Source organism: Parus major, chromosome 12, assembly GCF_001522545.3.
Source record: "Parus major isolate Abel chromosome 12, Parus_major1.1, whole genome shotgun sequence".
NCBI classification, from domain to species: Eukaryota; Metazoa; Chordata; class Aves; order Passeriformes; family Paridae; genus Parus; species Parus major.
Window position 1 is genome coordinate 18,122,936 of NC_031781.1, and position 12,940 is coordinate 18,135,875.

Below are 12,940 nucleotides of genomic sequence, written 5' to 3' on the forward strand. Positions count from 1 at the left end.
TAATATATAATATATAATATATAATAAATATATAAAATATAATATGTAATATGTAATATGTCATATATAATATGTAATATGTAATATATTATATAATATACTCTAATAGAACATATATAATAATAATATACTAGATATAATATATATATAATTATAATTATATATAATATAGATATATAATATACTATTATATATAATAGTATATATTATATGTTGAATATAAATATATTAAATATTTTTGTATTTTTATTATGTATTTTATTGTTTTATTATGTAATATTATATATTATTATATATATAATATAACATATATTATATATTATATATTATTATATATATATAGTAATATTATATATTATTATATATATATAATATAATTTAACTATTTTATATGCATTATCATTTAAGCCATTTGCTGTTGAAAGATATTTTAATGCTGATTTGTCAACAGCACAACCCAGTGGGGTTCCTATCTCTCAGTCTTTCTATTTGGGTTAAATACAGCAAATTGTCTGGTTGGCTCTTGCCTGTAGAGACAGGGTTATTTACAGCTGGGAACGCCCAGCAGTGTTTGGATACTGATGAAAGGATGGATGGAAGAGAGGCACTCCCTGAGTCCTTTCCAGCAATTCCAGTGGGATCCTGAAGCACGTGGACACGTTCTGCAGTGCACTGATGGCAGAGGAGGGTTTCTCTTTCAGCATCCTGCTTTAAGCTCCCTAATTGTTGCTGTGAAAATAATGACAAGGGGAAAAAAAATCAAAATAATTGAAAAATAATTTAAAATAATTTATTTTTTTTTTAAAGAATCCTAATGTGTCTTCGTCTTGACTGTTGGAGGAGGTGGGAATCTTTACACGGATGCTTAGAATCATGGAATGGTTTGGGTTGGAAGGGATCTTTAAAATCACCCAATGCCACCCCTGCCATGCCAGGAACACTTTCCACTATCCCAGGTTGCTCCAGCCTGGCCTTGGGCACTTCCAGGGTTGGGCATCCAAAAATTCCCTGTGCCAGGGCCATGTCAGTGCTGGTGAATCCATCTGGGGAGGTGAGGAGGCCTCATCAGACACCAAATCCCATTTCTCCTCAAATGTCTTGATGTGGGGAGTTTAAGACAACCAAAGCCTCTGTAGTGTCCCACCATGTAGGATCTCAATGTCACCTGAAACACAATGAGCTGTTTGCTCGGATTTAGGGAAATGTTTTGAAAACACAAGATTTAAACCCTCCCTGAAGGCTTTATGCGCTGAATTTGAATTGCAAATGAGCCACAGTATTTTCTGCTTCCCTGGGAAAAGCAATAGCAGCCAGGAGTGAAAACCAAATGAAAATCCAAGTCCTTTTGTGAAAGAGGAAAAATAGGAGTGATCAGTATCGGAAACCTTTGTTAAATAGCACGGGGTACTTTTCTCCCTCAAAATATGGTTCAATAATTCTAAATAAGCAGTAAGTACTCCAACAGCATACATAAATCTTGCTGGAGCCTGGAAAACTGGTCTCTTCTGCTCCTGCTCTGGTAGTTGCAAGTGTTTGCTATTCACTCTGTTATGGATATCTGGAAAATAGTTTGAGTGCAGAAAGCGCCTCAGGGATAAAAAGTTTGAAAAGAAAAATGTAGCTGTATATCATTGGCATTCATGAGAAAATTCACATTAGATGCCTTGGAATCAGGTGCTCAGGAGACAATAGAGAGATCAGGAGCAATGGTGTGCCAGGAATGCAAGCCTGGCTGGGACAGGATTATTTCCTGGCACGTGAGGAACACAAAAGTGTGGAAGGCCAAATTCAAAAGATAATAGAGATGTGTGGAAGCTGGCAGGAGGGAAAGCTGAGGCTGCAGAATAAAAAGGCTGTGGCTGCACTCCCTGGATTCGAGCTTTTCTCTCCACATTTCCATTCCTTTCTTCTCCCTTCTGCAGCAGATCTCACTCCATAGGTGGTTACACCAATTAACTGGACTAAATAAATAAATTGGTTAACCCCAATAAACCTGGAGTGAAGCTCCTCCACCAGCACCACTGTGGAATTTGGCCCCAGATCCCTGGGAATTTGAAGAAACATTTCTTCCTCCACCAGGTCAAAAAGCAGCTCTTTCTGCAAGCACAGCTACATTTTGCCATGGGTAAAAATGTCAATTTACTGGAATTTAGCTGAGAGCAAAATCTCATCATTCCCAGGGCCTGACAGGTTTTACCCCAGTTCAATGTCACATCACCACCTGAACCAACTTTTGCTTTCAGAAAACTTAACAGAAAATTGTGGCAGAAGTGAAAAATGGGGCCTGTTTTCCTGAAGATTCAGATAATACCAGAGGAGCATTTTGGTTTTTGTCACAGATTTGGTCTTGTTAATGTTTTGTTACTCAAAAAATAAGTGGTTGTAGAAATTAAGGGTGTTTAAAACCAAAGAGTTGGCACCAGGTTGGGCTCAGTAAAGAGCAGGGCATTGGCACTTTTGTTAATGTGTTAAATATATGTCAGATTATTTTAATTGATAAATGAATTCACAGCCTCTTCCCTTCTAAATTCCAAGGAAAACAGCTGTACAACTGCAACCTCCAGCCACACAACAAAAAGCCTTTCTCTCTGTGTTCTAAGTGCCAAGTCAACACCCAAATCCCACTTTTAGGCTGAATTTTTCAGTATCCCAGATGTCCAGGAGGGAATGGTTGATGACAGAAATAGCTTTGTGTGCTTTCTTCCCAATGATATCACCCAGAGTGTCTGCAAGGAGCAGCAGGAGCTGCACAACTCATCCACACAAGGCCATTGCTGACCTGGGTGTTTTATCCACCTTTTTCCACTTATTCACCTCCTGTATATCCCTGTGTGTCCCACACTTCTGGATCTCTCAGGAGCAGATATTCCTCCTTCCCCCACAGATAAGAACTGAAAATGACAGATATAAAGTGTCTGAGGACTGAGTTCTTTCCTATGGACTTGTTTTCTCTAATGGGAAAACAACAAAAAAATGTTGTTGCCTCCTTCAGTAACAAACATATTTGTATAAATTACATCCTGCTGACAAATGGACACACAATCAGGATTTTTAGGGGGAAATGTAATGTTTCCCCCATGATCATATTTAACATATTTTGTTTTCCATCCATCTCTCTGCTCAAACTGTGGCATAACAATTAGAATAAGTGATAGCAGCACATCCAGAAAACAAAGGGTATGATGGCAGAATTTATCTTGTTACATTTCTTGATTTAACGCCAGTCTGGGATTTCTGGTCTGAACCAGATTTTTCCTACGCTATAAATATTTCAGTTTTTTCATTTATTCTTGATTTAGTTTGACAGTAAATAATCCCATGGAAGCTGCTGTTGGAAAGATGTTGTAAAAATTATTAAGTGCCTGCTCGCCAGTTCGGTCCTTGTGTTTGTCAAAGGGAAGGGAGTAAAACAGTTGGGTAACTTAAGGGAAATATGTGTGTGTTTGTGTGTATATTTACAGTAATGCCCCATAATTTGCAGTCCTGGGAGCAGAAGAATTACAGTTCTGAGGATTGATCAATACCTTGGATGAATACAAAGAGTTTGGGTTGTATATTCTGGATATTGGCAGCTGCAGGTTCTTGTTTCAGGGTTCCAAAAGACTTGTCCATAACCCAACAAGAGGAGAATAGAATGCAGGGAGGCATTCAAAAGGATATTTCCTTGCAAAAAAAAACCCAAAAACTATCTGTCCTCTTGGAAAAGGCAGAATCTGGGCAGTTATTTGGCTTTTATTGGTTATTTTTTGTTTGGAATATCAGGAAGAATGTAACTCTGGATGGTCTAAGTCCATTCCTAATTTTCTCTGGCAACTCTTGCACCTTTAGAAGGGATTTCTGCACGAAATAACTCACACACCCAATGTGGGAGGACCAGAAACTGGATATATTTGAGAGATCTCAAGGAAAAGGAGTTGGGTGGGACCAGCACTGGGAAGTGCTCCAAGTCCAAGGAAACAAAATCCGCAGCAGAGGAGGTGAATCCAAACAGAAGCTCCAAGGAATGTGCAAAATCCACGGCAATAACTCCAGCAAAAGGGGATAAATTGCAGACAAAGGCTGGTGGTTGTCTGCTAACATCCACCAGGAGGATTTGTCAGCAAATGGACAACTGGAGCCTCCTCACCCTGTGGTGCTGCTGGGTTCCTGGGGATTCCTTGGGGAATCTTCTCCCTCCTCCAGGGGAAAAAAAAGCAAAAACTGGGACAGGTAAAGTCACAAAATTAATACAGGAGGAATTGGATGACATCTAAGTAATTAATTAAAATCCTAACTTACATTTTCTGATCTGAAGGGATAAGTCCTGTTCAGGAGGGACAAGGGAAAAGAAATTTAAAGCTGTTTTTTTTTTTGGTCTCAGATATCACAGATATGTACACGAGCTCCGAGACAAATATTGACAAACAGGAGAAAGGCTGTGAAATAAATATGATGTGATTCAATAAGGAAAAGCACCAGGTTTCCCACTGAAGCAGAAATAATCAATGCCTACCTTCAGAATCGACAGGTGGTTTAAAGGAGGGCTTGGAGTGGAACCTGAACTGAAGGAAAGTGTTCTAAAAAAGCCCCCAGAAGAATTAAAAAAGAAAGGAAATATTGATTGAGGGTATTTAGGCACGGTTACTGCTGCTTGGGGCAGGGTTGATTTATAAAGGTACAGCCCAGCTCATCCTTCTCTGTTTCTACTTCAGCAGAATTATAATTTAGTACTTTTTAATCCTTTTCCTTTCAAACACTTATAAATTTTGCAAATGTTCCTCAGTAGATCACAGCTGTGTGTGAAGTAGGACATCATGAAAGGCTAAAAGAAACTCTGGGTTTTTTCCATCCTTTTTTTCCCAAAACTTAGAAGCTTGTCAAGTTTTGATCATTCCTCGGGTTTTTTGAGAGACCACCTGTAATTTTTAGGTGAAGTTTGTAGAAAATATTAACAAAATTAAAGTCCCTCAGAGGAGTGTGATGGCTTCTAGATGATTTGGATTTCTTAATTTTCTAAAAAACATCTCTCTCACTCTTACCAGCAGTAAGTTCCAGGGCAAGCCTGGATGAGATCTTTTCACACTGCTGTGAAAAATGAGCCAAGAGAGAAGAGAATAAGGATCCATAAATGTGGCTCATAATTGCAATTTCTCAGTGGAAAATTTTCAGCACTTAAAAGGTTTGGAATGATTTTACAATTTTGTAAACTCATTTTATTAAGTGATTTTTGGTTTCAGCTGCTTTATGAACTGATCCCCAGCAGTAAATCACTCATTTGCCCTTTGGGAGTATAGGCCAAACAGATACTTTTTCCTGGCTTAATTCATCATCTGTTGACTGAAATGTCAAAGGAAATTAGAGGAAATTGTTATGTAAATCCTTACAGGCGGATGGTTCATTTCTGAAGGATAAAAGTTCACACAGAAGAGATGGTTTATTCTCTTTACACGGGGTGTGTGTGACATTGTGATCCCTCCTCCTCCCGTGGGAGATCAATCATTTTGCAGCAGGATCTGCTCACTTTACACCAAATCCACCAAAGGATCCTGGCTGGGGTCAGAACCACACCACTGTGGAATCCTGGAACCCCAGACTGGTGTGGGTTGGGAGGGACCTTAAAGATCCAGAGCCACCCCTGCCATGGCAGGGACACCTCCCACTGTCCCAGGCTGCTCCAGCCTGGCCTTGGGCACTGCCAGGGTGGGGCAGCCCCAGCTGCTCTGCGAGTTCCATCTCAAATCCTCCCCACCCTCCCAGCCAGCAATTCCTGCCCAATATCCCATCCAGCCCTGGAAGCCATTCCCTGTGTCCTGTCCCTCCATCCCTGTCCCCAGTCCCTCTCCAGCTCTCCTGGATCCCCTTCAGGCTCTGCCAGGGGGTCTGAGCTCTCCCTGGAGCTTCTCCTCTCCAGGTGAGCACCCCCAGCTCTCCCTGGAGCTTCTCCTCTCCAGGTGAGCACCCCCAGCTCTCCCTGGAGCTTCTCCTCTCCAGGTGAGCACCCCCAGCTCTCCCAGCCTGGCTCCATGGAGAGGAGTCACCTTTGATGGAATAACAATTATCTTAATGTCTGATGAACATTCAGGATTTGGGAGAAGCCCACATTTCCAAACACCTTTCCTTCCACCCCAGCGCTGTATGGAAGAGGTACCACAGGCAGATTTTTCTCTCCTACTTGGAGAAACTCCCTGTGATCCAAGAGATCTCTGTGCCACAGGAGTGGATGGGAGGAAGCCCAACATTCCCTGTGATTTTCATTCCAGCTTTGTGTCATTTTGGAATTACTGTTATGGAGGGATGATCCCATCCAATTGCATTTGTAGCGTCTGAGTCTCCAAAAGGTGCAGTAGAACGTGATTTTACCTGGGGAAATTTGGGGTGTTTATTTGGATTCTGTACTTTAATTGCCCAATATCTCTTCCTGTTTTTGCAGAATATCCAGGTAGTCACAGGAAGACACACTTTACTTTCTTCCACTGATTGGATGGGAGGAATTTTTGACCTTGGAAAGTGGAGATGGTGTTGCTATGGAAACTAATAAGTCTGCTGCCATTCATGAGCTGCAGCACAGGTAAAATGTTCCACTATTAGTGTTTGTGATTGATAAATCTCTATCAGTGTCATAATTCTTGGGGAAAGGAGAAGCAATTACCAAAATTAACAGCCCTTTTTTGTATGAACAAGGGACTAAGGAGCTTTTCATTAGGACACGCTTTAATTTTAAACAACTCCAGGTGATGCCTTTGAACCAGGAAAACATTTTTCAAGATCATAAGAAAGCTGGAATCCAGGTAATAGCTTTAAAAAATAGTCCAAGCTGTAACAGTGAGAAAGAAAAACAATTGTTACTTGGGCAACAGCATCATGAAAACGTTTCTTGGCCACAATATCAGCAAATGAAGCTGGATTGAAAAGCAGACCGGTTTGGGAGCACTGAATTAATGGTTTTGATTCCACATTTCATATCACACCCTTCAAGCGCTTCCACACAAGTGAAGCGTCTTTAAATCACAGTTAACTGAAAGGTAAATTAAAGTATTTATTTATGAAGTCCAAAAATGGGTGAGAATCATAAGGACTGTCAACACAAATTGACAAAAAGGAAAGAAAATCTTGGTCAAAGCCCAGAGCAAATGGAGACATTCCCTGTTTGCTGGAGTGATGATGGACCCTCATCCTCCCACCCTGGGCATCCTGGCACTCCTCAGGCTGGGATCAGAGGACAAAGCGTGGCTGGAGGAAGCAGAGATGTCCCCCCATTCTTCTTCTTGAATATCCCTAGTTCTTAATTAAAATATCAACAGTTTGCAACCTATTGTGATGTAAAATGTTCTTTTCTGCCTGGCATTGCTCACAGCCAGGGTTTGGTATTCTGAGTTCATTCCTTCTCTGAACCTTTCTTCTAATTAAAAGCATATAACTTGACAATCCTGCTTCATAAAGCCATAAAAATGGGATTAACTCGTGTGGTTCATTACAGCCTCATCTCCAAACAGGCACTGAATGGGAACTGAACTCTTTGAGGTTATAATGAATTTGGGGATGGACTGACCCTTCACAATTGGCTGTGATAGAAACCATGACAACTGACTTTTGTCTCCAATTAATGTATTGAACTCTAAATAGCCAGGATATTACTCATGTACTTACAAGGAAATTGTATTAAAGTAACCTCAAATGATACTTAAATTAATTATGTAGTGCATGAGTCAGCAGCTGTTTGAAGTGAAGAAACAGAGCAGAGGGCAGACTTCAGTAGCATTTTAAAATACAATTTAAATTAAACTTGATACTATTTTATCTAAACGTGAAATGTAAACCTCAGGATGAAAAAATGTAAATCTCAGGATCAGACTTTCTGTTAAATAAATACAAAGTTGCTATTTCAATAACAAACAACCAGCATGTTAAGGACTAAAAATCTTGGAATATATAAAATATTGTAACATATAAAATATTTCAAGTGAGCAGTCACTCATTTAACCCCGGTTTTCCTGAAGTAATCTCAACAACCCTGTGTTTAGGACCCAAATCTTCCCTTTAATTCCCCACTGCCCCACCCAGCCCTCTTGGCACCTCTCGCAGATCATTCCCTTCTTTACTACTCTGAGTAAAGCACTTGTAGCAGTCTTCCAGAGCACAGGATTCCCCTGTAATTCCTTGATTTCTTGGGAAATAGATGGTGGTCCTGGGATCTGGATCTCTGGAGGAGAGCTGCATGAGGGACAAGATATTCTTACACCCATAATTTGTATCTCCAAAAAGAACCTTTTCCTTCTTTTTTTTCTTTTTTTTCTTTTTCCCCCCAGGCTTTCACTTTTGAAACTTTTTGTTATCTTCATCATTCTTGCCAGAGGATTATCTTTAGCAAGCCCAGTCCAGGGCTTTAAACCTGAGTTAAAAGGTACTGGGAGCTCACTTTTAGATGAAGATGTGAGCTTCAGCTTTTAAAGACTCAAAAATAGCTAAAAATGTAAATGTTCCATATTCCCAGGCACCAAGAGTGGCTCACAACGGCACTTTTGTCCTGCTTCTGCTCCTAATTAAAGGAACAGCAAAAGCTCCCACTGACTTCACTGGGACAAGTTAATTTATACCTGAGTATAAATTAACCCCATTGATTTCAGCAGAGCTCTGCTGATTTTCACTCCATGACATCTGAAATATGCCTGATGGTCACAGTCAAACTGCACTTATGGCAAAACTTCTCTGATTTATCACATGGAAGGTTCACATCAATTTAGGAATAACAGAAATGAGTGGGATGAGGAAGCAGATGCTGAGCAGAGCAGTTTTGTGGGCTGGGGATGGAAAGGTAATTCAGGGTGTTGGATGGCATTGGTCACTCATTTCCTCCTTGTTTCTACCTCAGTTCCACCTGACATGTGGAATGAAAATGATTTTGACCTATAAATTAATCTTGAATCTCAGGATTAAATGTGCTGTGCAGAAGAGTTGGATATTATTACCCCCCAAAATGGCAATTCAATTACTCAAAACTCAAACTGCCCTCTATATTGTCTTTATAGACAAAAATCGTGGAACGAATAATGTTCCCTCCAACTCTTATTTTCCAGCAGAGCTTTTTTATGTGTCTCAACGAGGGTCTTTAGGGTTTTCTTGCAGTGCCTTAGGGGACAAAATAAAATAAAATAATGCATCCACAGTGACACAGCGAGGGAACAGATTAGATTTTTTTTTTCATAACCCATTGCTATTTAAATGAGATAATCTGATCTAAGCAGAGCACCAGAGGCAAGAAGGGTGATGAAGATAAACTCAGAGATCATTACTTTAAATTCTGTGTACTTGCTATAGGGATGTACAACAACAATCTCCTGACATTGTTGAAATTTAAACATTATTTGATATGAATATGCTAAGAAAGAGCATTCACTTTCTGCATTAAAGATGTAGAGAGGATTTTGGGAAGTTGAAATGAACAGACCTGTCCAAAGTGCTCAATAAAATAAAATAATTGTCTCTTCACACCAAAGCTCTCTCATGTTTTCCTCCTATGGCTGCTCCTGCATTGTGCTTTTTCCTCTGGAGTTGTTGTGCAAGGCAGGTTGACAAGAATATCTTAATGGGGGAAAATTTTATTTTCATTTTTAATATCCTATTTCTGTCTCAAGCATCCATCAGTTGAACCTCAGGCTGTTCTTTGGGTGTGGATGCCAGGTCAGGTTCTCCATCAGGTTAAAGGAAATTTCCTCACCCCTCCCTCTCTCTGGTCCCTCCATTCTCTCCTCTGTCAATAGGGAATTACCTTCTGATTATTTCAAGTGTCTGCCCTCCTCCTGGACAGCTGATCCCATTTTCTGTGTCCCTCCTGTTCCTAAAGGGAATGGCACCTCTTTGACCTGATTTCTGGTGGCTTCTTCCCTTCAAATAAATCTGTGATGGATGGAGAGGTGGCCTTTGTGGCTTTCCTTTGTTCTGCTGATGCTCTTGGCCCCACCGTGGAAACAAAAGGGATTTCCAGGATTAAAGACAAGGGAAAAGCAGAATGGCAGTGAATCCCATCAGGCTGTGGACAGTAGAAATATTCCTCAGCCAGTCTGACCTGCATTTTGGAAATGAGGCATCAGCTGTATTTTTACACAGCCCTTTGGCTTCCTGCCTCCAAATCAATCGAAGATGCAACCACAACCTCCCGGGCTGGAGTTTTGGCCCATCATTTTGAAAGTGTTAAATTAGAGAGAGACATTTCCTGATGCAAAGTGTCCTGATCCTCCTCTGGGTCACAGCAGGATGAATATTGAATACATCACATCCCACACTCTGCCTGCAGTGTCTCGCAGATTTATTGTTGGCATAACAGCACCTTTAGGGATGGAACAGCAGACCATATATTTTCAGACAAGTGACAACTTTGCTATTTCTAACAGCAAAATCTGGAGATGAACTAGCCCAGCCTGGAAATGTTAAGGCTTCCCTGAACAGCCAGAGGCATTTGGAGATGTGCTGATGAGTCAGGCAGTGATAATAATTAGGTGTTCCTTAGACAGCATGGTGGTTTCCATGGGTTTGGGAAATAAAACACTGGATTTCTGTGAATGACTTGCAGGACGTGGCTGACACTGCAATGACCTTCCCAGGAGAGGGAGCAGAGACATTTGAAGAAGTTTTGTTTCCATGCTGTGGGGTGCCAGGAGGTTCAGCTCATTGCCCAGCATCAGTGAACACCAACCATCCCCTGGTGCAACAAAGCCAGGAGAGAAGGGAACCTCGTGCCCTGGAGATGCAGTGTGGCACTCAGGGAATGTGAGGGTGCTGGCATTCAGGAACACACATAATCATGGAATGATTAATTGAAGGTGCTTTATTAAGAGATCTGGGTGCCAGGGGTACACAGACCCAAATCTGACCCAACTTGGCTTTGAGTTGAACATGGTTTAAAATCCAATCATAAAAAAACTAAAAAATAAATAATAAAACTAAAATGGTCCAGTGGAAGCAATGAATTTAACCAAACAAGGAATTCCCCGGAACACCCCCAAACCCCTAACATTGTTCCTCATGTTCTTTAAACAATAATTATATCTAATCACATCTAACAATTATATCATTTATCATATATTGATTACACAGGTGCAGTTTGACCTGATTTTAGCAAGCACAAGGCCTAACATTTCCCAGGGCCTACTTTTAACACTTTTCCCAGGGCTTGCCAACCCTGACTTTCTTTCTAACTCCCCAGATTTTCTATGATTTTAAAATATTTTACTATCAAGGGGTTTGAAGCTTTCCACCAGGCTTAAACCCACCTCAAAGCTCTGCCCTGAGTGACACCAGCACCACTCTCATATTCCCAAGGATTCCACACCACCCCAAACCTGGAGACAGGGAATTATTTTGATTTTATATTTGATTTTCCCTACCACGGGCTAGGCTCACTCAGCAGAAGAATCTCCTTCATTTGTCTTCATCTCCCAAGGGAGAAAAAAGGGAAAAAGCCATTTTTGGAATTCCCTGAATGTATGGATGTGGGGTGGAGAAGAGGTGAGAGCTCAGGTGATGCTTTGAGATTGGAACCTGCATTGATTTCGCTGCCAGAAATGTTATTTATGGTTCCTGGAGTGAGGTGGAAATGCTGGAATTCCTGGCTGTGAATTCACTAGAGTTTTACATTTTCTATATGGCTCTAGCATCTAAATTCTCTAGTCTGGAAGGCCTTGTCTATTTTTATGCTGCTTTAAATAATTATTGCTTCCCAATCTTTTCAATTAGTTGCTTTACATTATTTTTTTCCCTTTTATTTAAATTTTACATGATTTCTTCCTGTTTCATATCAAACCATTTCATCTCCCAGCACAAAAGGCTCATTAACTTTGTAAAATAACATCCTGGTACTTTAGAAGTCATTAATTTTTTTTTTTTCACTTTTTTTTGTTGCAACAGCTTCAAAGACAATTCAATTTTACTTTATTATCACTGCCAAGAAGTTGAAATTAGCAGGTGATTAAGCACTTCAAATATTTTGAGCATTTTCTATTGTCAACAATGGCAAATTTAAGTATAAAGAAATTAAACTTAAGAAGGCACAATAATATATTACTGTAACAGTTTATTGAAGCACAAAATTTTCAAGGAAAATTGCTGGCTTTAAGTAATTGTTTAAATAAAGAGTAAGTTTAGATTTGATTTTAGAGATAAATTTTTCCCTGAAAAGGGTTGAGGTCCTGGGACAGGTTGCCCAGAGAAGCTGAATTTTTAGATTCCCCATTTCAGAGTTACCAACAAGGATTTTTTGGAGTTAAAGAGCCAAATCCACTCCCTTTTCATCTCCACAACCAATTCCTCAATTAAAGAACTGACACTTGAAACCTTAGATTTTATTATGGAGAGAATGATGGCCATAAAATCATGGACTCACTGAAGGGTTTGGGTTGGAAGGGACCAGAAGGATCATCTGCATCCTACATGAAACAGAGAAAAACCCACCTGAACTCTAATTTCCCACCAGCAGAAATGAGAATTTTAATTTTTTCCCCCAGAGATCAGACCATGAATATGCAAAAAAAAATAAAAAAAAAACGAACTCATCTTTTTTTGACATGAAAACCCAGAGCAAACTTCCCTGCTGTTTAATATTCCCACCCAGCAGCTCTGCACACCCTGACGAGGGTGAAGACCTTGCCCACAAACTTTTAAGTGCTGCAACAAAATCTGGGACTTCCACGTAATCACAGGCTGATCATCCCTCCCATTGTTTGCAGAAGCTGGAAAATAAAACATCTGGGGTTATTGATTTGCTACTTCTTTTTCATTTAGCGCCTATTGATCGCTGTTTATGTGTGTGTTTTTTTTGTTGAGCAGGAATTAACATTGAAAACTTCTTGGAATTCACTGCATTCACACCTGCTTGACATTCCTAGGGAAATGGTGCTGCCACAATCCCACTCCAGTGAGGGTCTCAAAAATCAGCTTTTTCTCCTCTGGCTTCTTGGTAGCAAAAAAA

General features: G+C 40.2%; 1 protein-coding gene across 2 annotated transcripts in view; it reads left to right on the forward strand.

Annotated features, from left to right (window-relative positions):
- The window catches only part of CNTN6 (contactin 6), a 125,427-nt gene that overhangs the window by 18,486 nt on the left and 94,001 nt on the right, over window positions 1–12,940 (forward strand). For both annotated transcript variants that reach the window (XM_015641429.3, XM_015641430.3), the window contains exon 2: window positions 6,410–6,547. In XM_015641429.3, coding sequence (XP_015496915.1) covers window positions 6,493–6,547 — 55 coding nt within the window. In that variant the 5' untranslated portion in view covers window positions 6,410–6,492. The remainder of the gene's footprint in view (window positions 1–6,409; window positions 6,548–12,940) is intronic.